We start from the raw sequence: 27,298 nt of genomic DNA on the forward strand, positions 1-27,298 counted from the left end.
CCTCTATCGTCCAAAATGGTCTCTACACCTAAGCTGAGGGGTGGTCCTGGGGTGTTTGTCTCTTCTAGTTATAATTGTATTTCCAGACAGAAACTCAAAACTGACTTTAGATAATCACTTAAAGCAAAGAAGGTTTAGATTTAATCTTCTGGGGAAAAGGAGTACTAAGTGTCGATTTTCGTAATTGATAATGTTAGCCTCTAACAAGTTGAGAACTAACCTCAGGCTGTTTTCGGGCTAATAGCTCAGGCCGTTGCCTTTTCAGTAACAATGATTTTTAAGAGTTAAACGCCAACTGTAATAAGACTGGTGATAAACGAGTTTAGGTGAACTCTTAACAATCCTATACCTTGAGTATTGCCCAGGACCCTTATATGGGGCCCCAACTTTCTACTTTCCTCAAAGCCTTGAACCAAGCACTAAGGGAGGTCCCTTAAGGAGCACCTCATACCAGAGCTTTCCAAGAAAGTTCACACCCAAATGTTTCAGTCAGTGGAGGAAAGGGCAGATAAATACAGCGAGGGAACTCAAAGTCACTCTCATGCAGTCATGGCCACCCCACACCACATCTGCCTATTTGGAAGGTTATTCTAGAAAGAAGGAAAGGCAAGAGGGGCCAGTAATGAAGGCAGGCAGGCAGGCAGGGAGGGAGGGACGGAAAGAACCCTGCTGACTGAAACAACAGAAGGTAAATGAGAATCAGCATGCCCCCATTGCCCTCTACATTACAGGCTTTGGGTATCACTTTGACATATCCACGCTGCCTTCTCTCAGTAAACTGTGCATGTACTTGTGGCAAATGCTCCCGAATTCAGAGAGAGCTAGCACAAGCCTGGCACACTTTCGGGGGCTGGATGTGTTACACTCAGAAGTGCACAACCCAGAGTGGGAAAAGAGTTTTAGAGGCGGCCGGGCGTGGTGGCTCACGCCTGTAATCCCAGCACTTTGGGAGGCCGAGGTGGGCGGATCACAAGGTCAGGAGATCGAGACCATGGTGAAACCCCGTCTCTACTAAAAATAGAAAAAATTAGCCGGGCGCAGGGGCGGGCGCCTGTAGTCCCAGCTACTCGGGAGGCTGAGGCAGGAGAATGGCGTGAACCCGGGAGGCGGAGCTTGCAGTGAGCCGAGATTGCACCACTGCACTCCAGCCTGGGCGACAGAGCGAGACTCCGTCTCAAAAAAAAAAGAGTTTTAGAGGCTATGCCAGGACATAGGCCCTAACCGGTTTTCCATAAAAGATTTAAGCACTTTTAAATCTTCAGGAGGAAAATACTTAGGACAATTTTCTAGTTTAATAAACAATTCTGATTACAAAGTATGCGGTAGATTTAGGAATATAATTTCACATGAACAAAAGGATCTGGCATTTACTTAATCCTCAGAAACCCGTCATAAGGACAGCCCCAAATATGCCTCCTACCTGTCTCTGGGGACATCCAGGGCCGTGTTATAATCTGGGGGACCTCCAGGCAACATGTTGAACAACAGGTGATTTGTACCTCGATCCCACCTGTCAAGAAATTTAAAACGTAGGAGAATTCATGTGTCCACTATGAAGAGACAAGAGACAGTTACTGGATAACAAGTACCAAGGATCCCCAAGCCCAAATAGGGCCGCTTCTCAGGTATGCTAAGCAAACTCCTGGAAATCCTAACAGCACATCAGACACAAGTCGGGCTCCATGACAGAAAAAATGGACGGACGTGTACTTCACGCTTGTCCCATACAGAACTGCTTCTAACAATGAAAAGTTGAAAACTATCCAAATGTTCACCATTTGGTTAAAGAAACACAAATACATTAGAGAAGCCTGGCTAAATATACGGTAGAACATCGGCAAAATGGAATACTATGCAACCCTTAAGGTTATATAGTAAAAGAACATAAAGTTATGTCATAATTTGGAAATATATTCATGATATATAAGGGAAAAAGCAAAAGAGTATGTACTGTGTGATCCCATTTGGGACAAAACGTTTATATACACACGTGTATGTATATTTTTAGTAACATCAAAATATTAATAATGTTTATCTCTTAAGAGGCAGGATTTTGGAATGAATCTTAGATTCTTCTTTTTGCTTACCTGTATTTTCAGACTTCTTACAGTGAATGTGTATTATGTAAGTGCTAAGAGGAGGCGGGAGCACGTTTAGATTTAAAAGGAAGAATATAGGAAGAAGAGCCACCCTTAGTTTGGAAACTCTAAGAGGCTGGGAACCCACAGCAGTAGTGCCGGAGACGGCAGACTACTCTTCACGGGCACACAGGCAGACACTGCCACACAGGCCTCGTGCTGCAAGTCAGTCCCTTCAACACACCCCGTCCTGCAAGAAGACAGCATCGGGAGGCCGACTCAAGAGCAGAAGCATTCCCATCCTTCCCTTCCCTTTAGTTCCCTGAGGGCCACTCAAGTATCTCTTGGGCGCTGGGCTGTACCAGTGTGAGATACCTAGAGAGCTGGGCCAACGCTTGCGCTGTCTCCTTGATGCGGAGTGTGTTCTGGTTAAGCACATCGATGGAGGGAACAAACAGGCAGGCCCGGTTGATGTCATCAGTGTAGTAGTCACTGTCTGAGATGGCTGTGAGCAGTTCATTATACTCCCGGGAGATGGTGTTGCTGACAGGGACGCCAAAGTCATCCACGTACTTTTTCAGAGCATAGATATACACCTTGATTTTGTTCTTTGGGTTGAAGCCACAGCGGTAGACATCAAAACACGTGTGCATTCTGCAACTGAGATCCCCGCGCTCTGGGATGGGACTGTCGGCTGGCAGCCTGACCACCGGCACATCACGGACGCTACGCTTCTCTACATTCCAGTCATTTGAGGACTCGATAGAATGGGGCCAGAACTGAAACATGCCAGTGGCAATGAGGCCCAGGAGGACAATGGAGAAGAGGGTGATATAGTAGATTCGGTGCTTGGTCTTCATTCTTGGGATGAGGGCAGGACCCCGGATATTATACTTGACCGACGCACACATAATGACACAGACAGCCTCTTTCTCACACTCCTGGTCATCAGGGAGAGAAATAAGAAAAATCGAGTGTTTAGGATGGCAAATAACACTTGAAAAGACTATTCAACTTTTTTTTTTTTTTTTTGAGAAAGGGTCTCACTCTGTCACTCAGGCTGGAGTGCAGTGGTACAATCTCAGCTCACTGCAACCTCCACCCCCTTAGGCTCAAGCGATCCTCCCACCTTAGCCTCCCAAATAACTGCGACCACCACGCCCAGATAATTTTTTGTATTTTTAGTAGAGAAGGAGTCTTGCCATGTTGCCCAGGCTGGTCTTGAACTCCTGAGCTCAAGCTATCAGCCTGCCTCGGCCTCCCAAAATGCTAGGATTACAGGCATAAGCCACCGCGCCCAGCCTTGACTTTTAATGTACCTATTTCTTTCCCTAAAGTGGTGTGGTGAAATAACGAAAAGGGATTTTGAACACTTCTTATAAACATGTCCATCAGAGAAATGCAAATCAAAACCACAATGAGATACCATCTCACACCAGTTAGAATGGCAATCATTAAAAAGTCAGGAAACAACAGGTGCTGGAGAGGATGTGGAGAAATAGGAACACTTTTACACTGTTGGTGGGATTGTAAACTAGTTCAACCATTATGGAAAACAGTATGGCGATTCCTCAAGGATCTAGAACTAGAAGTACCATATGACCCAGCCATCCCATTACTGGGTATATACCCAAAGGATTATAAATCATGCTGCTATAAAGACACATGCACATGTATGTTCTTTGCAGCACTATTCACAATAGCAAAGAATTGTAATCAACCCAAATGTCCATCAGTGACAGACTGGATTAAGAAAATGTGGCACATATACACCATGGAATACTATGCAGCCATAAAAAAGATGAGTTTGTGTCCTTTGTAGGGACATGGATGCAGCTGGAAACCATCATTCTCAGCAAACTATCGCAAGAACAGAGAACCAGAACCAAACACCGCATGTTCTCACTCATAGGTGGGAACTGAACAATGAGATCACTTGGACTCGGGACAGGGAACATTACACACCGGGGCCTATTATGGGGAGGGGGGAGGGGGGAGGGATTGCATTGGGAGTTATACCTGATGTAAAGGACGAGTTGATGGGTGCTGATGAGTTGATGGGTGCAGCACACCAACATGGCACAAGTATACATATGTAACAAACCAGCACGTTATGCACATGTACCCTAGAACTTAAAGTATAATAATAATAATAAAACATTTAGAAATATATATCTAGATATATGAATATACATCATATATAATTTATTTAATATTTAATACTGCATATATTTAACATAAATATTAATTCATAATATAAAATATTATTATACCCTATCAATACACATTCGCCTAAAGCAGAAGCTGGCAAATGTGGGACTCTGGGAATGAGGGCTCGGACCAAGGCAGAAAAATCAAAAATGGAATAGCAAAAGACAGTTATTTTATTTCAAAACACTTGCTTAATGTAAAATAATGATTTAACTGGACAAACTGATGCTTCATTATTCCAAAATCTGTTTTTAGCCTGGTGCGGTAGCTCATGCCTATAATCCCAGCACCTTGAGAGGCCGAGGTGGGTGGATCACCTGAGGTCAGGAGTTCGAGATCAGCCTGACCAACATGGCAAAACCCGTCTCTACTAAAAATACAAAAATTAGCCAGGCATAGTGGCATACACCTGTAATCCCAGCTACATGGGAGGCTGAGGCAGGAAAATTGCTTGAATCCAGGAGGTGGAGGTTGCGATGAGCTGAGATCATGCCACTGCACTCCAGCCCAGGTGACAGAGCGACACTCTGTGTCAAAAAAAAAAAAAAAAAAAAAAAAAATCTGTTTTCATTCACTTATTCATTCAAACCATTATTGAGCACCCACGATGCACTGTGAAGAAAACAAAGATGAAAGTAAAGACCCCACTCTAATGAGGGAGAGAACACAAAACTATAACAAAAGGCAGAATGTAAAAACACCACTAGGAAAGTATCAATAAAGTACAAAAGGGTATCAACAAGAAAAAAAATTAATCTTTCACGTTTAAATAAAACATATAGTGATGATTTATAATGAAGGTGATAGTTGCATTTAGATGAATGGAAGAAATGAAGAAAGGATGGGGCAGGAGAGACAAAGGGAGGGAGGAAGAGGGAGAGAAAGAGAGAAGGGAGAAAGGGAGGAAAAGGGCCAATGTGGCAGATTCATTTACAAAGATGAACACCAACAATTCTTTCCATCTCTGAATTTGCGTGGCACTTCTCCAAACAAAATGTAGAATCCACGTCCCCTCCTCATGAATCTAGGCTAGCTTTATGATTTGCTTTGACCAAGAAAATGTGGCTGAAGTGATGTTCTGGGATTTCTGAGCACAGGACTTGAGAGGCCCTATAGCATCTGCCTTTGCACTCTTCGAATCCAGCTGCCATGCTCTAAGGAAGCTGAGCTCCCAGTGAAAGGCAGCCTACCCTAGCGGACACAGAGATCCCAGTCAAAACCATTAGGGAAGAGATGAGCCATCTCCACCAAGCTCTGCGCAGATTCCGTAATCATGAGCAAACAAATGATTGTTGTTGTTTTAAGCCTCTAAATTTTGGGGTGGTTTCTTACACAGCAATAGATAAATAAAACAGCCAATAAGCATTATTGACTGAGATGTAAAGAAAATTTTTAGTCCTCAGCTAAAAACATAGAGTTCCCATGTAGACCACATTTTAAGATCCTTACCAAACAAACTTCTCCTCTGTGATTCCCAGATACTGTTTGTGGAGGGCAGAGCCTTGAGTGTGGCTACGTCATCTGCCACAGACTTACCATGTTACTCAACAAACTATTTTGACATTCTGCATGTCAAAATCCCAATCCACAAAAAAGCTGGGCACAGTGGCTCATGCTTATAATCCCAGCACTTTGGGAGGCCAAGGCAGACGGATCACCTGAGATCAGGAGTTCAAGACCAGCCTAGCCAACCTGGTGAAACTCCGTCTCTACCAAAAATACAAAAATTAGCCAGGCATGATGGCGGGCGCCTGTAATCCCAGCTACTTGGGAGGCTGAGGCAAGAGAGTCACTTAAACCTGAGAGGCAGAGGTTGCAGTGAGCCGAGATCGTGCCACTATACTACAGCCTGGGCAACACAACAAGCCTCTGTCTCAAAAAATATAACATAACATAACATAACACAACATAACAAAACATAACATAACATAAAATAACAAAATGGTATCATTCTACTCACGGATCTTCTAAGAAACCTATTAATATAATGGGAAGTAACTGAAAAGCTCACAGACCATCTTAGAGTTCATCAACCATTTTTACTTCGGATAAATGGAGCTCTCCCCATCACTGCCCACGTGGTAAACTGCTTCCTGCCTAACTAGCTGAGTATTACCAAGCCTTGAATGTCACAATCACTGTCAGTTTTTTGGGTAAAATATGCTAAACGGTCATAAATGATTTCAAGTCATATCTCTCTGAGACCAGAAACTGGAACGTAACAAGGAATTTGCTTGTCACTGACTAACATATGAAAATTCATACATTTTGAGCTTAAAACATGATCATCTTTGGAGTATATACATCATACATCAGTCACTCAATATATTCTAATCGCTTTATGACAGAAATGTGGGCATGACAGCAATTTCACTTTTGCTATCATTCTAACAGCAGAACATTCCTGCCTGCTCCCATCCCCTACCAGCTCCAGGCCCACCCTACGGTATGGCTTGCTTGCCGTTCTGCATATCCTTCCTGGAGTTTGCAGACAGGAGGTTTTGGGACAAATGCATGCAAGGAGCTGCCCTCCACTGGCCTATGTTAAAACTTCCCAAGAAGCTCTCAAGGTCTATGTGTATACTTGAATCTGTGGTTCCCCAACACCTGAAGGGTAAGAAGCACAAGAGTTTGTTAAAACAGATTCCTTGCCCCACCACTGGAGGCTGTTATCAGTAAGTCTAAAATAGGGCCACAGAATAGGTCATGTAAAAGCAAGCTCCCCACGTATTTTGTACCATCTGGTTTGAAACCTTTATTAATATTAGACAAACTACCCTTTAATAGTGTTTTTCAAAACTTTTTTTAAACTAAAATTGACAGTAAGAAATGCAAGTTATATTGTGGCCCAATGTAGACAAATATATATATGTGTGTCTATAGACATTTTAAATAAAGTTTCACAAAACAATATTTAAGCTATGTACTATGAGTACACAGTGTTAGCCACAGAACATGCAATGAACCCTCCATTTTTCTACTCTGTTATTCTATTGCTTTTTTAAAAATTCTGGCCATAACCTACTAGATCAATTATACCACTCAATAATGGGTTCTTCATAGTTTGAAAAATAGTTTCCATATATAACAAAATTAAGGTTAAGGGAACAAACACTGTATTCACACATGAGCTTTACAAATCTTCATGAGTTGCAGATTAACTATAAAAAAGACATACCACAACAAAATAAAACCAAAGATAACAGAAGAAAATAATAAATAAAAGCACAGAAATTCATTTAAAAACAAAATAGAAATAGTCAACAAGGCTAAAAGTTGTTTTTTTGTTTTTGTGTTTTGTTTTTCTTGAGACACAGTCTCGCTCTGTCGCCCAGGCTGGAGTGCAGTAGTGTGATCTCAGCTCACTGCCAGCTCCGCCTCCCGGGTTCACACCATTCTCCTGCCACAGGCTCCCGAGTAGCTGGGACTACAGGCACCCACCACCACGCCCGGCTAATTTTTTTGTATTTTTTAGTAGAGACGGGGTTTCATCATGTTAGCCAGGATGGTATCAATCTCCTGACCTCGTGATCCGCCTGCCTCAGCCTCCCAAAGTGTAAAAGTTGTTTTTTTAAAAACAGACTAATAAAATTCTGGTAAGATTAATCAAGAGTTCAAGGAAAAAGGTGCAAATAAATACCTGAAAAGGGGAACATAACTCTAACTGCTGCATATATTTAAAAGATAAGATGATATCAATGAACTTATGCCACTACATTTGAAAACTCAGATAACATGGAAAAATTATTTTAAAATATACTTACCAAAAGCATCTCAAGGACAAACAGCAACTCTGAGTAGTTCTATAACATTAAAGAAACTGAACCAAAAGTTTAAAAGTCTCCCTATAAAGAAAATTCCAGGCCCAGAAAATTTTCCAAGTTCTACCAAATATTCAAGAAATAATAATTCCAATTTCCCACAAATTATTCCAGAGTTCAGAAAAAAAAGAGGAAACACTCCAAAGCTCATTTTAGGAGGCCAGCACATGCATCATACCAAAACCCTAGAACAGTGGTTCTTGAAGTATGCTTCAGGCACCCCAGGCCCTTTCAAACAGTTTATACTGGTTTAATACTGACAGTTGCTTTACTCACTTCCATTTTCCAAAGGCTACATGATGCATGACACTGCAACAGACTGAATGCAGAAGCAGATATGATAATCCAACTGTGTTTTGTTAAGTTTTTCCAAAAGTGATAAAATATACCAATTCACAGACTCAAGATGCTCAACTCAGAGCAGAATATATACGTAAAGAAAATGGTGACAGGCATGGTGGCTCACACCTGTAATCCCAGCACTTTGGGAGGCCAGGCCGAGGCGGGCGGATCATGAGGTCAGGAGATCAAGACCATCCTGGCTAACATAGTGAAACCCCGTCTCTACTAAAAATACAAAAAATTAGCTGGGCGTGGTGGCGGGCGCCTATAGTCCCAGCTACTCAGGAGGCTGAGGTAGGAGAATGGCGTGAACCCGGGAGGCAGAGCTTGCAGTGAGCTGAGATTGCGTCACTGCACTCCAGCCTGGGAGACAGGGAGACTCCGTCTCAAAAAAAACAAAAAAAAAAACAAAAAAAAAGGAAAATGCTACTTAGATGTATCAAAGCCAAACCGCTAAAAATAAACTTAAAGAAGAATATTAAAAGTAGCCAAAGGGGAGAAAAATCTATTCAAGGTAGATCTTAAAACTAAATGTAAAAGGAAAAACTATAAAATATTTAGACCACAATAGAGAATATCGACATCTGGCAGAGAATGATTTCCAAAACAAAATACAAAAAGCACAAACCATTAAGAATTTTCCATCAAAAACACAATAAGGAAGTAAAAAGACAAGCTGCAAGCCTGAAGAATATATTTCCAGCACACATAACCAATAGGGACTTGCAACCAGAATAAACAACTGTACGAAGCAACAAGAAAAAAACAAAAACAAAACAAAACAAAACAAAAAACAGAAAACATACTTAAACAGGAATTTCACAGACAAGGCAAAAAGGGCACATAAACATATAAAAAGATGTTTAGTCTCATTAATGGTCACGGAAAATAAAACCACAATGAAATGTATACCCAACAGCACAGGCAAATTCAGAGTCAGACCCCACCAAGTATTGTTGGAGGAGATATGGAACCACAGGAACTGACTCCAGAGTCCCAAGTGGCCTCAGCAGAAGGAAGAGGGAGCTGATACCCACTATGTTAGTCTTACGTATCACATTTTGCTTGCTACCTGTCATAGTTTGAGTCCCCTCACACCCCAGACCCATGCAAAAAAGAAAAAAAAGAGTGACAAAGACAGGAGTGCAAATAGTCTACTTACTTGAGAGGTGATCTCAGAAAGCCACAGTGAGGGACCAAGGAGACAGGCAACAGGGCAAAGCCAATAAAGAGTGTGTTCTTAGGCTGGTTACTGGCAGTGGGCAACAGGGGCTCCTAAGGCTACCAGGGGCCCTCTGAAGACTCATTTAGACTACAGCTGGTCGCTAAGCAGGATGGGAGGCTAGAGCATCTATCTGCAACACCTATCTGCTATTGGTTGAGGGTTGCCTGGTACTGTTATCAGTCCAGACCCTGTATTCAACAGCCCTATAAAGGTGTAAATATTATACTTTCTTTGCTATACAGCTATTCTGATAAAGATCTGCAGTTCCCTTGAGGAAGGATGGGAGAATGTCTGCCTATACGTGCAGGAATGTTACAAGATCTTTCCCAAAAGAGATCCAGCCTCCCCTTCAATTCATGGGATGTGGGTCTAAGAAGTGGCTCATATCTGAAAATGAGGTGAGAGACAGTGATTGTTCCATTGTAGCAGCTGACATCAATCTTCTACTTGCCAGCTCTTAATATTGTTTTTAACTGATGATACAAGTCAAGCAGCACCATGGCTAGCTGCCCATCTTAGAAACATCATGCTCTATTTGCATCAGAATGGGTCAAGAATCCCCAGTTGTGAGTCCAGCCTTGCTGCCCATTCTGGGCACTATCTCTATCTTGTCTCTGATGGTTAACTACTACCATCTGGCCTCCACTATCTGAGAATCCTATCATCCTCATTGATACTTGGGAACCCAGTTCCATAGTAACATCTCCTAAGGTCAATCTTATCCTACAGAGGGCAGCCAACACTGAGCTTCTCAAAGATGCAGGTCCCGTCACTGGGCATTCCATATTAGCAGAGTGAAAGGAATAGGCCCTCCCAGGAACACAGGCAGGAGGTGCAGGTGATTCCTTCCTCAATACTCTGCCAAGATAGTTCTGATGCCTCTACCTCATTTATTGCAGTCCAAAATGTCTTGACCTTAGCACTAAGACATTTTAGGCTACATAACTCTTTTTTGTGAGGAGCTGTTCTGTACACTGGAGGTGGTTGAATAGCATCCCCATTCAGTAGAAGCCAGAAGCAACCCCCAGCTGTAACAACCAAAAATATATCCAGACATTGCCAAATATCCCTCGGGGAGGCAAAATCAGCCCTGGTTGCAAACCACTGGTATGGGTCATTGTTGTGTCCAAGCTTCGAGAAGCCTGCCCAGCCACATACCAAGACTGGCTCCAGCTGTCCTTGCTGGGTCACCAAATCCTGAATCATGAAAGAATGCTCAGCTGTCAACAGGCTCTCTCCTCTCCAGCTTTATAGTCCACCAATACCCCCACCTTTGGTCCAATACCTTTAAGATTCTCCTTGCCATTCATTGTGTTTGCCGTTTCTGCTGGTCCATATTAGCCAGGTCCTGCAACTCCTGGAGAAACTGCTTTCCTGCTCAGGCAATGCTGAGATCTGAGCGGGGGAGGAGGGAGATCTTGAGGAGGACAAGGATCATATGGTGAGGCATCTGCCTCAAGTGAGAGCTCTGCACGGTGTCCAGGCAAGAACAGACTGCTGTCCTCTGCATCAGAGAGGTGCATACCTCTACTGGTCCAAGGGATCTAAGAAAATCTGGGAATTCAAAGTTCTCTGTGCCTCTACCCAAATATCTCCATCCAGGTCTCAGGGTCTCACATCTTGCTACCATTGCCCTGATTTAGCAGAGGCAACCTGTCAAGGCTGTGCATTCAGCTTCCTTTGCAGTTCTGCCACAAGTATAAGCAAATTCTGTGCCTGACCTTCAAAAGAGCCCACCCTCCAGCTGCAGGAGATGTGGCCAGAGAGCCTTCTGTCTTTCACAGTGTACCCTGAGTTCATGTCTGGCTGATCTGGGTGTGGCATTCTCTTACCCCAAGGCTTCTAAGGAAGATAACAAGAGTCAGTCAACTGCACTATCCTTATCATTACCATTGTCCATACACTGCTCAAGTGCTAGAGCTACCATACTAGCCAATGCTTTTCCTTCCACCTGAGTCTCATCCCAACCCACTGCTGGGGACAGTCTTACCACAACTGTGATGTTAGAGAGTACCAGGGGTTACCAACACCTAAATTAATACTAGTAAAGGGGTCCTTGTTGCCAACTGAGGTTGAGTGATTCCAGTTTAACAATACTATCTCACACTGCTTTCTAGAGCCACTTCTAGTACCAACAGTCTTGGTTTGTGCTCTGCCAAACTAAGAGAAAACAACTTGGGTGCAAGTGTCTTGCAAAAGGTGAATCCAGAGAGCCAGATTGAGGAAGTAAGGAGAGGAGTCAGAAGGGTGCACACCTGAGCTGGTTACCAGACTGAGCTAGGCCACAGTGCCCAGTCCTTCTATGATCCCTCTGGAGAAGCATGGAGAACACAACTCAGAGCTGTCCCTTTGGAGGATGGAAAGCCACATCATTCACCCACCAAAGCCCACCCCACACTGGCTGAGGGACACCCCCAGACCCGTAAACTCCTCCACGCTTGTGAAGTGTGTCGACACAAGCTAAGCAAACTCCCACACATCTGTTTCAAACTCCAAGGAATAAAAGCTGAGAGATACGGCAAGCACTTGAGGTGGAATAAACAATAAAAGAAATGAAAGGGAAAGGATGAGAAAAGAAAGGGGAAAAGCCCCTTACTAAGAAGTGCTTTACAGAAAGAGGGTCTTCCCTGAGAGCACCCACATCACCTTTTATACACTTCATTCTAGCACCTGCCACATTTTATGAATTGGTTAAGTATTTGCAAGTCTGTCTCCTCTACTGGTTGTGATTTTTCCTGTAATCAGTTGTTCATCTCTGCTCGGTATTCCTAGCATCTAATACCAAATCTAGAACATATACTTAAGCCAGGTGCAGTGGCTCACACCTGGAATCCCAGCACTTTGGGAGGCTGAGGCGGAAGGATCGCCTGAGTCCAGTAGTTTGAGACCAGCCTGGGCAACATAGCGAGAGCCTGTCTCTACTAAAAAATACAAAAATTAGTCAGGTGCACGACTATACTCCCAGCTCCTTGGGAGGCTGAGGTGGGAGGGTTTCTGGAACCCAGGAGGTTGAGGCTGCAGTGAGCTATGACTGCGTCACTTCACTCCAGCCTGGAGTGCATATTTAATATAAACATAAATATTTGTTGAACGAACAAATGTCTCTATCCTTCCCAGTTCCATAGGTGCACACGGTTTAGAAATAAGTTTTGAGTTATTATATGTGATGGCCTCTTACTATTATCTTTCCTAAATGGGAAGGAATTTCCAAAAGAGGAGGGGGATTAACTAGATATTTCCACAGACTCTGAATTTTCTGTACCCACCCCTGAACACCCTCCTCTCCAACCATCCATCATACGCAAACACATCCAAAGAGAACCATTACTCTCCCTACTCCTGCCTTTTTTTTTTTTTTTTTTTGAGACAGAGTCTCTCTCTGCTGCCCAGGCTGGAGTACGGTGGTGCCACCTCGGCTCACTGCAACCTCCACCTCCTGGGTTCAAGCAATTCTTGTGCCTCAGCCTCCCAAGTCACTGGGATTAGAGGCACCCACCACGCCCGGCTAATTTTTTGTATTTTGTAGTAGAGGCGGGGTTTCGCCAAGTTGGCCAGGCTGGTCTTGAACTCCTGACTTCAGGTAATCCACCCACCTCAGTCTCCCAAAGTGCTGGGATTACAGGCTTGAGCCACTGCGCCCAGCCTGCACCCCTGCCTTTATAAACCTGTGCTACATTGGACCCCTTTTGTAAAACTGCTGGGCTAGACTGAAGTGACAGTGCTCCTGACTCAGGACACTCCAACCTCATCCCTGTAACACACAGAAGCCATCCTCCCAGAACAGTTTTCACATGCCAAAGCACAGAGAGATGGAATATCTCCAAACCATCATCCAAGGAAACAAGTCATAATGTGTCTGTCCAATGAGACTGCTCCCTACCACCAAGAAGTTAAAAGCCCAGGAAGATGACAGACTGAAACGAATCATCTACTAATGAAGGTTTATTCCATACAATACTATAACCTGGATCAAAACAAGAATTTCAGCCCTACAAACTTTATTGCCTTCAAACATATCAAACCTGCCCCTGCAAAACACTGGAATCATCTGGCTAGCTGTCAAGCACTGAGTCATTGGAAAAGTCTTTTAACCCCAATCTATGGTGAGGATGAGATGCATTTTCTGTTCCTGGAATTATTTATTCCTAAAATTTGCCTGAATAACCTTTCCTTGGTGCTTCAGGTTATATCCAATCCACTTAGTCCAATGTTTTGAGTCACAGTCTCTTGTCGTCTTAACCTTTTTATTTTTATTTTCTTTCTTTATTTTTTTGAGATGGAGTCTTGCTCTGTCACCCAGGCTGGAGTGCAGTGGCACAATCTCAGCTCACTACAACCTCAGCCTCCTGGGTTCAAGCAATCCTCCCGCCTCAGCCTCCTGAGTAGCTGGGATTACAAGCGTGTGCCACTATACCTGGCTAAATTTTTTGTATTTTTAGTAGAGACGGGGTTTCATCATGTTGGCCAGGCTGGTCTTGAACTCATGACCTCAAGTGATCCACCCACTTTGGCCTCCCAAAATGTTGGGATTACAGGCATGAGCCACCGCGCCTGGCCTCTTCTTAAACTTTTTAGAAAGGCCCTTACAGCTGAACTCCCGGGGCCACTGCTACACTGGATCTTAACCCAACTGTTCCAAAAAACAGAGGAACCAAATATAAGTGAAACCAAGAAAAGCCACAATTCATTGCCTTACTTGATAGGATTCTTGATAATTAAAGTTATTTTATGGCTAAATGCCCCTAAAAATTATTATCAATTAAAAACAATACCCTTGGCCGGGCGTGGTGGCTCACGCCTGTAATCCCAGCACTTTGGGAGGCCGAGGTGGGCGGATCACAAGGTCAGGAGATCGAGACCATGGTGAAACCCCGTCTCTACTAAAAAAAAAAAAAATAGAAAAAATTAGCCGGGCGCAGGGGCGGGCGCCTGTAGTCCCAGCTACTCGGGAGGCTGAGGCAGGAGAATGGCGTGAACCCGGGAGGCGGAGCTTGCAGTGAGCCGAGATTGCGCCACTGCACTCCAGCCTGGGCGACACAGCGAGACTCCGTCTCAAAAAAAAAAAAAAAAAAAAAAAAAAAAAATACCCTTTTAATTGTGGGATTATACTATAAGACAACGTGTGTCATTACATAATTAATATCTAAATCTTACTAAGCACTTACTACATGCCAGGGTCTGTCTGAAGCACTTTATAGTGTTAACTTATTTAATCTTCACAATAGCACTATAAGCCAAGCTATTATTACCCTCATTTTACAGATGGGGATAGTACAGCAGAAAGTTTAAGCACCTGGCCCAATATTACACAAGTGGAAATGCCAAAGCTAGGATTCAAAGCATGGCAGTCTGGCCCCAAAACTGATTATCCATTCATACCCTCACATGCAACCAGGAAGTCGGGGAAAGTGAATGATGGAAACTGAATCATCTATTTTATTAAGATGAATAGCCTTTGAGTTCCGAAAGTTACAAACTAAGTCCAGTTAAAGTACATAGAGCACTTACCTGACTTACAAGAAGAATTTAAGTGGACATATTTCAAGACCACGTCTTCACACAAGTAAGTCAAGAACCTTTCTAGATTAGCACTGCCCAATTAGTAACACCAAGCAAATATTTGATTCTCAAAATCGTGTGTTTAGATCTGGTTCCCTCCGAATGTAACAAAGCCCCAAACACCCCTGGGCTTCAAGTTGAAATCCAGAGCCAGTGTGCTTCTGGCCACCTAGTCCCCAGACTAACATGCCCCTGGCCCCAGCCCGACACACCCCCGGGCCACCTAGTCCCTGGCCTAACATGCCACCAGCAATCTAGTTCGCAGTCTAACACGCCCCTGCCCCGTCCTGACAGGCCTCCGGCCACCCAGTCCCCTGCCTAACACGCCCCCAGCCACCTAGTGCCTGGCCCAACATGACCCCGACCACCCAGTCCCCGGCCTAACATGCCCCCGGCCACCTAGTTCCCGGCCACCCAGTCCCCGGCCTAAAACGCCCCCGGCCACCCAGTCCCCGGCCTAACACGCCCCTGGCCCCTTCCCCACCTCGTCCCACGGCTCCCGGCACCGCAGGGGATTCCGCAGGCCACCGCCGGGCCCTGAGGCGCAGGACATCCCCGTGGGAGTAATCAGATCCCTGTGGCTGGCGGGAAGGTGGCAGCAGGAAGGGAGGGGTCACGGCGGAGGGCGGAGAGCGGAGGGCGGGTCCCCGGAGGAAAGAAAGGAGCGGACTGGGGGCGAAGGTTGGCTAGGACAGGTGGGTACCAAGATGCAGCAAGCACGGCCGCCGCCGGGGGAGAAGGAGAAGCAGGAGTGGAAATCGGAGCGCTCCAATAGCGGGCAGTCATTGTCACGGCCCCGGCGGGGCTGGGGGTGGCCTCTCGCAGCCCACGGGCCTCCACGAAGCCTCTGCGCGGCCGCGCTCCCTCGGCCCTTGTCTCTACCTAGCCGCGGCCCCGGGAGGCCCGAGCCCTAGCCTCAGCGCCAGCCCGGCCGCAGCCCTGGAGCGCCGCGCTTACCTCGGCCACGGCTGCCTCCCGCTCGGCCCCGCGCTCGGTCACCGGCTCATGCCGCGGGGCACGGGCCACCTCCGCCCGGGTCGGATCGCGCCGATTCGCCAGCCACCACCTCCAGGGCCGAGTCTGGCCGAGCCAGCAGCGAGCTCGGGGAGGGTGACCGGGCTCCGGGGCGTCTGACACCGAGCGCACTGCGCATGCGGGAGCGGCCAGGCCGCGCCTCCTGGTGGACAGGAGGAGTCAGGGCACCGCTGCAGTGTTTTCCCAGTCAGGCTCCGCAGTGAAATGCTCAGATACCCTCATTCATAATTAAAGAATCCTTAAACCCAAACAAGACACCACGCGTCGCTTATAAAACTAACAAATATGTAGTCGTTTTATTATAATCAGTTCTGGTGAGGGTACAACATTCCTGGAGGGCAATTTGGTACTATCCATCAAATGGAAAATTCTGGTACCCTTCGGTCCAACAAGCTCTCTGTGGATAGGATATTCTCAACAATGTTTGCCAAAAATTTCCGCGACAGCATTCTTTCTAATCATAGCGAAATGCTAGACACAATCGAAATAAATTATGGAATTTGATTAGTGATTCGAATGTGAGAGGGTGCAATATATATGGGTAAGGAAATATCTCCAAGATATTAGTTAATATGAAAGCGTAGTCCAAAACAGCAGGCAAGTACGATCACTTTTAGGTAAACTACGCATATGCAAAAACAAAAGGGAGAAATATGTAAGGAAGGTGCTTATATTCAGGCATGTATGTAACTTTTTTCTGGAAGGAATGCAAGAAGAAATGAAGAGCTTCAGGTGGAGTAGTTGTCGTGGCAGAAATGGAAGCATTTATGGCCAGGCAAGGTGGCTCACACCTGTAATCCCAGCATTTTGGGAGGTCTAAGCGAGAGGATCGCTTGAGCCCAAGAGTTTGAGACCAGCCTGGGCAGCACAGCAAGACCCCGTCTCTACAAAAAATACAAAGTTAGCCAGGCATGGTAGCACCCGCTTGCAGTCCCAACTACTCAGGAGGGAGAGGCAGGAGGATTGCTTGAGCCCAGGAGGTCAAGGCTGCAGTGGGCCGTGGTCATGCCACTGCACTCCAGCTGGGGTGTTAGAGCAAGACCCCGTCAAAAAAAAAAAAACCCGCATTGTTTTGTATCTTTCTATATTATTGACATGATTTAGCGCTATACATGCACAGTAAAACCGCTGTCATAAAGCAGTAAGTGGAATCTAAAAAATTAAATGAAAATTCCGAGTGACGTTATTGAGAGGTTAATGAAATGACCCCGGGCCTGTGATGCTGGTTTGATAGAGCTGTGGGTCTGGCTGCAGGATCCAAATCCCTTCTGGTCCTACATGTACTTTGGCGCCATCTGGTGGAAGTTGTCACTGATAGCTTCAATATTCACAGTGATTATTCTGAGACTAGACACCTACAGAGGCTTCCGGCAGCAACCATGATTCCAGGGATATTTTTGTGATTAATGCCTGATTGTCACAGGTCTAGGGAGATTGGGATGAGGGCATTCTGGGAATGGGACATTCATGTTCTGCTTCCCCACATCTAAGGGGCATTGCTCTGCTTTCCAAATCAAATCCCCCCCTGCAAATGATACAAAATGTAGCACACATACACCCCATTTGAGAACTGGATGAGTGGAGAGCAGTGACGATCACCAGTGGAACTGTATCCAAATTTCTCTTATCCCAGGGAATATTGTTTTCACTTTTTTAAATAAGTCAACAATAGCCATCTGGTCCGGAAGACTGTGACCTCTTTTTTTCTTCTCCATATTTATCTGTATTTTAAAACATGCATATTTTAAATTAATCCTTTGTTCTTTTATAAAATGAGAATTTGCCATGTTAAAGAATTGTGTGAGGCATAGCTTTTGAGAAAGGCTGCCTATCTTATTCACTTTTTATAACCTTAAATTTGCCTAATGCCTGGCATATAGTAATTGTTCAATAAATGTTTGTTGAATGGAGAAAGATGCCTAGGCACTGGGAGTAGCTACCTAGAAATAAGACAATAAAATTACTCATAGGAGAAAGTAAAAAGTGGCATAGGAGAATATAAACAAAATGCTACAGAATTAAAAAAAGAAAGAGGTCACATCCGGTTGGAAAGATCTAGGAAGATTTCAATCAACAGTTGATATCTTTATTTATCCTGGAGGATACTTATGATTTTGACAAGCAGAGAGGTGAAAAGGGCATTTCAGGCAGAGAAAGAAAGTCAAGAGCATGTGTTAAAGAAGGAAAAGCAGTTAGGCAGAGTGGCTCACACCTGTAATCCCAGCACTTTGGGAGGCCGAGGCAGGAGGATTGCTTGAGACCACAAGTTCAAGACCAGCCTAGATAACAAAGTGAGACCCCCATCTCTGGAAAAAAAAAAAAAAGTAATAAATAAAAATAAAGAAGGAAAAGCAATCAGAAAGAGCAAGTGTTTTTCAATCCAGTGTGGTTTACACAGTGTGGCTACATTCCTAGGCATGGAAACCATGCAAGTAAGGGAGGTGGGAAAATATAGAAGCCATGAAATTAGAAGCTACATGTTGCGAAAGTATCCAAGGATGACTTCAGGGAGGAGTGGGAAATAAATTATAAGCCAAGACCTGAAGTTTCTGAGAAGGCAGAAAAGTGTCTTAGTAGTTGGTGGTTGAAGAAGGAGAGGCTGTAGAAAGATACTGCATTACTGAATTTGAAGGTACAGGGCAAAGCAATGATTACACAAATACCCCCTTACCCAGTGAGTCAGGAAATATGAAAGTCAGGGTTAGAAAGGGAATGGCTTTCATGGAAAATAGTGTCATCAGGGGAAAGTGAGTTTCCAATTAGGAGAAATAGCTGGTGTAGGGCTGAATCCCATACTTAGCACTTCCTCTAAATACAGTTGATTCTTGAACAATACAGGTTTAAACTTTGCAGATCCACTTCTGTGCAGATTTTTTTTCAGTAAAAGTTACACCAAGTGTGCCTGCTTCTCCAGCTTCTCTTTCCACCTCTGCTACCTATTCTACCTCTGCCACTCCTGAGACAGTGAGACCAACACCCCTTCCTTCTCCTCCTTGGCCTACTACTCACCATGAAGATAAGGGGGATGAAGATCGTTATGATGATTTACTTCCACTCAATGAATAGTAAATATATTTTCCTTCCTTGTGATTTTCTTAATAACATTTTCTTTTCTCTTGCTTACTCTATTGTAAGAATACAGTATTATATATATATATAACATATAAAATATGTTTAATAGACTACATTATCAGTAAGGCTTCCAGTCAACAGAAGGCTATTAGTAGTTAAGTTTTGGGGGAGTCAAAAGTTAAATATAATTTTTCAACTGCTTAGGGGATTGGCGCCACAACCCCCACATGATTCAAGAGTCTGCTGTAACAGAGGAATACAAGACTGGAAAAAGGCATATTCTCTAAAGAAAAGGGCTCCATAATACAATTGATCTGTGGGATCTTAGGGTGGCTTAGCTTAAAACAGCACTGGCAGGCAGCATGGTAGGCTAGAAAACACCTAACCAGGTGAAATGTAAGGAATACATTCTCAAGTGAATAGCTGAGCTCACGCCCAAAAAAAAGGAAGGAAAATCTCCACAGTTAAAAATGAAGGTGAAATAACAAAAATGATATTGAAGCTATAACTATCAGGCATATAAGGTAGGGAGCTGATGCAAAGAAACCCATAAAGCTAGGGTCTTAAAGAATTACACCCAAAAGGGAATACTGGAAAACTTTGCTCAACATCCACCAAAGAAACTTACCTGTTTTGTCCAGGGAGTGGAAAAAAAAAAGTCTCATTGATTGATGACCTCTAACATTCATGTCTTAGTCATTTCGGGCTGCTATAACAAAAATGCCACAGACTGGGTGGCTTAAACAACAGGAATTTATTTCTCCCAGCTCTAGAAGCGGGGAAGTCCAAGATCAAGGTGCTGGCCAATTTGGTTCCTGGTGAGGGCTCTTTTCCTGGTTTGCAGAGGGTTACCTTTTTGCTGTATTCTCATATGTAGAGAAAAAGGCCTTTCTGTATCTCTTCTTTTCAGGGCACTAATCCCATTCATAAGGATTCCACCCTCAAGACCTAATTACATCCCAAAGGCCCCACCTCCAAATATCATCACATCGGGTGGACTTCAATATATGAATGAGGTGTGGGAGGGGATGAACATTCAGTTCATAGCCATCAAGCTTTATGACCATCTGGGGTTTGAATTTATACTACCAGCATGGTCTAGGAAGCTCCAAGCCAAGATGGTAACATACAGTATTCCCAGGTTGGTAGCACCCAAAGACACGCAACAGAAGGAAACATAAATCCCCTCTTGAGGCCCACGTCTCCAACACAAGCTGCCTAGGATTCTGACAAATAAAACCCTGACAAATGTAAACTCACATTTCAGAACTACAAAGCATATGAGAAAACAAACCACCATGAACAAGAGTCAGCAGAAATCACAAACAGCAGAAATTTAACCCCCAATAACTATATATAACAGAATTATGAGATATAAATATAAAACAAGTATGTTTATAGCACTCAAAGACTTAAAGTGAAATATAAAACATTACAAAGAAATAAGATGTTATATTTTTAAAAGACCAAGGAGACTGAAAATGTACTAAATATAAACATCGAAATTGAAAACTCAATGCATAAGTTAAATAGTAGGTTAGAAACAACAACAACAGATCTGAAAGGCAGGAAACAAAGGAATTAAATATAGGAAAGAGAAGTTAAGAGAGGGTGAGGACAGATGAAGAAAATGGCACATATCTAAAAGGAGGGAATAGAGAAAATGAGGTGAAGGTAAAATCCAAGGATATTATAGCTATGAATTTTCCAAAATTTGAGCAGAGATGATCACCTGCAATGAACTAACAATGAGATTAACAGCAGACTTCTCAACAACAAAAACCTACAGCCATAAAATCATGGTAAAAATGCAGAGAGGACAACAGTTAATGATGCATAATTGTATACCCAGTAAAACCATCTTTGAAGAATAACAGGGAAGCAAAGATATCTTAGACAAACACAAATAGAAAGAGATTACCATCAATAGATCCTTCCTAAAGGAATTTCTTAAGAATGTATTTCAGGAAGAAAAAAATTAAAACCAAAAGGAAGTACTGCAATGAAGTAGGGCTAGGAAACAATGAAATTGATAAACCTGTGGGTAAATCAAAACAAATACTTACTGTATAAAACTAGAAAAATAATTTAGAAACTTAAAAACTAGGGCTGGGCACGGTGGCTCATGCTCATGTAATCGCAGCAATTTCGGCGGCTGAGGCAGGTGGATCTCCTGAGGTCAGGAGCTCGAAACCAGCCTGGCCAACATGGTGAAACCCCATCTCTACTAAAAATACAAAAATAAGCTGGGCATGGTGGTGCACACCTGCAATCCCAACTACTCAGGAGGCTGAAGCAGGAAAATAGCTTGAACCCAGCAGGCAGAAGTTTCAGTGAGCTAAGATCACACTACTGCACTCCAGCCTGGGTGACAGGGCAAGACTCCATTTCAAAAAAAAAAAAGCTAGGTGTAACTAATATACCGTCAACAATATCACATGAGATGAAAGTAAAGGAGTAAGAGCTCAATGTTCTGAGGTCATTTCATGTTCAGGTAGAGGATAAAGAAGATAAAATTTAGACTTTATTAACTATGAATGCTGATAATTTAAAGGTATCTGACAAAGGACTCATTTTCAGGATATAAAAAGAACTCCTACACTTCAATTAGAAAAAGACAATTTTTTTAAATGAGCAAAATTCTTAAACACCACACAAAAGAATATACATAAAAGGGCAATACACATATGAAAACCTGTTCAATATCATTAGCAGCAGGAAATGCAAACCACATGGAATAGAGATATCTCCACTGAGGATATGCCAATGGCCAACAAGCATATGAAAAGATGCTAAACATCACTAACTATCAGAGAAATGCAAATCAAAATCACAATGAGATATTGTCTCATATCTATTAGGATAGCTATCAAAAAAAAACATAAGATCAGTGAGGTGGCTCATGCCTGTAATCCCAGCACTTTGGGAGGCTGAGGTGGGCAAATCACTTGAGGTCAACAGTTCAAGGCTAGCCTAGCCAACATGGTGAAACCTCATCTCTACTAAAATACAAAAATTAGCCAGGTATGGTGGTGCGTGCCTGTAATCCCAGCTACTTGGGAGGCTGAGGCAGGAGAATCTCTTGAGCCTGGGACGCAGAGGTTGCAGTGAGCCAAGATAATGCCACTGCACTCCAGCCTGCGCAACAGAGCAAGACCCCATCTTAAAACAACAACAACATCAACAAAAACATAAACAAGTGCTAATGAGAACATGGAGAAATTGGAACCCTTGTGCACTGTTGGTAGGACTGTAAAACAGTGTACCTGCTATGGAAAACAGTATGATGATTCCTCAAAAAGTTAAGAATAGAATAGACTATATGACCCAACAATTCCAATTCTGGGTATATACCCAAAAGCATTTAAAGCAGGGTCTTCAAGAGATTGCTGCACACCCATGTTCATAGCAGTGTATGAGTTAAAGAAAGACAAAAGAAACATGAAAAGTGGCTCATAAGGGTTCAGGAAGAGACACCTTATCACAGGCTTGGAATGTTTCTGTGTAAGGGAGAAGTTTATGGTGGGGTTGGAATGTCTCTGGCCAGAGGGGAGGTGATCTTAGGGCTGACATCTCTCCTGCTGGAGAAGAGGTTATCTCAGGGCTGGCATGTCTCTAGTCAGGGAGGGGTTTGGAATGTTTCTGGTCAGAAATGTAACTTGTGGTTTATGGTCATGCTGACCTTAGCCATTAGACTGATGCCCTTTGGATTCGGGCAGTTTTGGATCAATGTGAACTTTAAAATGACAGTGCTTGTCCAACATGGTGATGCTCCTGCTCTGTCAGCAGCACTATTCACAATAGCCAACAGGAGATAGCAACATAATGACCATGGATAGGTGAATGATAAACAAAATATGGCATAGACATATAATGGAATATTATTCAGCCTTAACAAGGAAAGAAAGCCTATCAAATGCTATGACACAAATAAGCCATAGGGACATTATGTGACGTGAAATAAGCCATTCACAAAAGGACCAATATTGTGTGACTCTACTTACAGGAGGTATCTAAAGTAGTCATATTCATAGAAACAAAAGGTAGAATAGTGGTTACCAAGAGCTGAGAGGAAGAGAGCAGGAAGAGTGTTTTAACTGGTATAGAGATTCAGTTTTGCAGGACAAAAAACTCCTGGAGATCTGTTTAACCATACTGGGAATGTACTTAACATTACTGAAGTGTACACTTAAAAATGGTTAAAATAGTAAACGTTACACTTTTTTTTTTTTTTTACCAGAACAGAAGAGAAAATGCAAACTACAAAGAGATGCTTCTTTTTTTTTTTTTTTCAGACAGAGTCTCGCTATGTCACTCAGGCTGGAGTGCAGTGGCGCAATCCCAGTTCACTACAACCTCCGCCTCCTGGGTTCAAGTGATTCTCCTGCCTCAGCCTCCTGAGTACCTGGGATTACAGGTGCCTGCCACCACACCCAGCTAATTTTTGTATTTTTAAAAGAGACGGGGTTTCACCATGTTGGCCAGGCTGGTCTCAAGCTCCTGACCTCAGGTGATCCACCCACCTCAGCCTCCCAAAGTGCTGGGATTACAGGCATGAGGCACCATGCCCAGTCTACAATGAGATACTGCTACATACCTTTTTTACCTGATAATACCTAAAAGTTGGCAAGGATGAGGAGCTAATAGAATTTTTATACACTTCTATACACCGGTAGAATCATATTAGGAAACTGGCAGTATTTACTAAAGCTGAGCTTACCCCATTACCTAGCAGGTACATATCAAAAGGAAATGTGTATACATGTGTGTCAAAAAGTCACATTCAAGAATGTTCAGAGCAGCATTATTCCTAATAGTGAAAAGCTATACACCATGGAAATTCTACTTAAAAATATAACCAGGACAGCAATATCTGCCTTGCGATGAAGTCAGGATTAAATGAGAGTGCAAACGGAAAGCCCACGTAGTCATTTACAGTAAGGAAGACCCCCTCTCCCTACCACATACACTGAAAACTAGTAACAATGCTGACTTAAAAACAAAATGTTCGGGACAGCCATGGTGGCTCACGCCTGTAATCCCAGCACTTTGGTAAGCCAAGGCAGGAGGATCATCTAAGGTCAGCAGTTCGTGACCAGCCTGGCCAACATGGTGAAACCCCATCTCTACCAAAAATGAAAAGAAAAAAAAAATTAACCGTATGTGGTGGTGGGCGCCTGTAGTCCCAACTACTCAGGAGGCTGAGGCTGGAGAGCTCAGGAGTGATCAGGCATGGGACTGAGTGACAACTATGATGCATCTTGAGGCATTTGCCAAAACAATGATCTTCAGCTTCTATTTTCCCAATCTCCTGGAGGCTGACCGAAGATGAGAAATCTAACAGGAAACTCTTCTCCAATAAAGCCAGGACTCCAAAAAGCGAACTCCACAGAATAAGGTTAAACCAGAATCACATCCTTTCCTCCCTCTTCAAAAGACTGCAAGGAAAGCTGTCTCAAACCTTGGTGTTAAAGGAGGGAAGTTAATCTGAGAAGTTGTAACCAAAAGCTGGCTCTTGCCAGACTAGATTTCCAGACCAAATTCACAGCAGCTGACGGCCAAAAAAAAAAAAAAAAAAAAGTTAAACATTTAGTTTGAGGCCTGGCATTGCCTCTAGTTGCCTGGTAGAAATAAACACAAAAACTCTCTTGAGGAATCTGTCTTCATCTAAGACTTCAAAGAATTCCAACAAATAAATTTCCCCCCAAAAATGAACAGCTCACCATAAAAAAATCACCAAACCCACAAAGAATCAAGGCATGAGACAGCATAGCAGAAACAAACCAGCAAAGATTTCAGACACTGGAATACTGGAAATACATACATACATACATACATACATACATACATACATAGAAAGATGCATAGAGATACATAAAAGAAATTGGCCAGGTACGGTGGTTCCCGCCTGTAATCCCAGCACTTTGGGAGGCTGAGGCAGACGGACTACTTGAGACCAGGAGTTCAAGATCAACCTGGCCAACATGGCAAAACCCCATCTCTACTAAAAATGCCAAAAATTAGCCAGGCATAGTGGTGCACACCTGTAATCCTACCTACATTGGAGGCTGAGGCAGGAGAATCACTTGAACCTGGGAGGCAGAGGTTGCATTGAGCTGAGATCATGCCACTGTACTCCAGCACTCCAGCCTGAGCAACAGAGTGATACTCTGTCTCAAAAAATAAACTTATTATCATTACGCTTATTGAAATGAATAAATGAGCTTGAGGTATAAAGAATAACTTTTAGAACTTCTGCTAATAAAAATATATTTGCTTAAATTTAAAACTCAAATAGATTAAAGTAGATTAGACTCAGCTAAAGAAAGAATTATTAAATGGAAAAATAGACCAAAACAAATTACCCTGAATGCAGCACAGAAAGATGAGAAAGAAAATATGAAAAAGAGATTAGAATACATGAAGACAGAGCAAGTTGATCTATATCATACATTTAATAGGAATTCCAGAAGGAGAGAAGAGGGAGAATGAGGCAGAAGAAATATTTGATGAGAATTTTCCAGAGCTGCTGAAAGAATCCACAGATGCAAGAATCCCAATACCCAAAATAAGATCAGTAAAAAGAAACCATCAAGATATATAATAGTAACACTGTATAACATCAATGATGAGAGTATGTTTCAAAGGCATTGAGACAGAGGAAAGAGATCACCTTTGAAGAAGCCACAGACAGCTGACTACTTGACAGGAACAATGCAAGTCAGAAAATAACTATTAACCTGGAATCCTATACTCAGTGAAATTCTTTCAACAATAGAGCAAGCCAGGAGTGGTGGCTCATGCCTGTAATCCCAGCACTTTGGAAGGCCAACGCGGGCGGATCACCTGAGGTCGGGAGTTCAAGACCAGCCTGGCCAACATGTTGAAAACCTGTCTCTACTAAAATTACAAATTAGCTAGGCATGGTGGCACATGTCTGTAATTCCAGCTACTTGGGAGGCTGAGGTACGAGAATCACTTGAACATGCGAGGCAGAGGTTGCAGTGAACAAAGATCACACCATTGCACTGTAGCCTGGGCAACAGAGTGAGACTCTGTCTCAAATAAAATAAAATAAAATAAAATAAAATAAAATAAAATAAAATAAAATAAAATAAAATAGAGCAAAATACAGATAAGCAAAAACTGAAGGTTTATCATCAGCAGACCCTCATCAAAGGACACTGAAGTGCTATACTCCAGGCAAAAGAAAAGTGATCTCAAAAAGAAGTCTGAGGCCAGGCATGGTGGCTCACACCTGTAATTCCAACACTTCAGGAGGCCAAGGTGGGTGGATCACCTGAGGTTAGGAGTTCGAGATCAGCCTGGCCAACATGGCAAAATCCCATCTCTACTAAAACTACAAATATATGTCGGGCATGGTGGCAGGTACCTGTAATCCCAGCTACTCAGGAGGCGGAGGCAGGGGAATCACTTGAACCTGGGAGGTGGAGGTTGCAGTGAGCCGAGATTGTGCCACTGCACTCCAGCCTGGGCAAAAAAGTGAGACTCCATCTCAAAAAAAAAAAAAAAAAGAAAGAAGGAAAGCATCAGCTTCCAAGCAGGAGTGTCAGCACATGGGAAGGCTCCTCAGCACACAGCTTTATGGTCAGATCTAGAAGCTCATTTAGCCTCTGAATTAAGGCACCCCTGAAAATGGGGTAGGTGGCCCTCATCTGCTCCTTACAGTAGAAAAGCCAGCCTTGGTTAGCTTGGCCTCATGGCAGCCTCAGTTCAGGGTTGCAGCACCAAATCTTCCCCCAACGACCAACACTAGGTCACTCTGCTTTGGGGACATCAGTGAAGACAGCTCTTTCAAAGGGAGAGGCAGAAGGAGTTTCCTGGAGACTGAGGGACTGCTTCAGCTCTCCTGACTTCCCCCATAGAGTCCTGTTCACCTCGTCCCAAGCAGAAGACGGTCCCAGGATCCCGGTGTGCTGTGAGCCCAACTGTCC

General features: G+C 43.4%; 2 protein-coding genes across 8 annotated transcripts in view; both read right to left on the reverse strand.

Annotated features, from left to right (window-relative positions):
* Positions 1-16,358, reverse strand: part of LOC105471617 (exostosin glycosyltransferase 2) — a 198,864-nt gene extending 182,506 nt beyond the window's left edge. For 2 of the 5 annotated variants that reach the window (XM_071074814.1, XM_071074813.1), the window contains exons 1-4: positions 16,194-16,358; positions 4,098-4,210; positions 2,454-3,019; positions 1,421-1,510 (exon numbers count right to left, since the gene is read on the reverse strand). In XM_071074814.1, coding sequence (XP_070930915.1) covers positions 1,421-1,510; positions 2,454-3,019; positions 4,098-4,199 — 758 coding nt within the window. In that variant the 5' untranslated portion in view covers positions 4,200-4,210; positions 16,194-16,358. Of the gene's footprint in view, positions 1-1,420; positions 1,511-2,453; positions 3,020-4,097; positions 4,211-15,720; positions 15,847-16,193 lie in introns of those variants that run through there. The other 3 variants (XM_071074812.1, XM_011724183.2, XM_011724182.2) reach the window with 3 other exon arrangements.
* Positions 16,359-17,161: 803 nt separating this feature from the next.
* The window catches only part of LOC105471614 (1-aminocyclopropane-1-carboxylate synthase homolog (inactive)), a 28,504-nt gene continuing 18,367 nt past the window's right edge, over positions 17,162-27,298 (reverse strand). Inside the window, exon 14 of one of the 3 annotated variants that reach the window (XM_071074819.1) lies at positions 17,162-18,577. In XM_071074819.1, the coding sequence (XP_070930920.1) occupies positions 18,551-18,577 (27 nt within the window). In that variant the 3' untranslated portion in view covers positions 17,162-18,550. The other 2 variants (XM_071074818.1, XM_071074817.1) reach the window with 2 other exon arrangements.

This window comes from Macaca nemestrina, chromosome 12 (assembly GCF_043159975.1).
Source record: "Macaca nemestrina isolate mMacNem1 chromosome 12, mMacNem.hap1, whole genome shotgun sequence".
Lineage (NCBI taxonomy): Eukaryota > Metazoa > Chordata > Mammalia > Primates > Cercopithecidae > Macaca > Macaca nemestrina.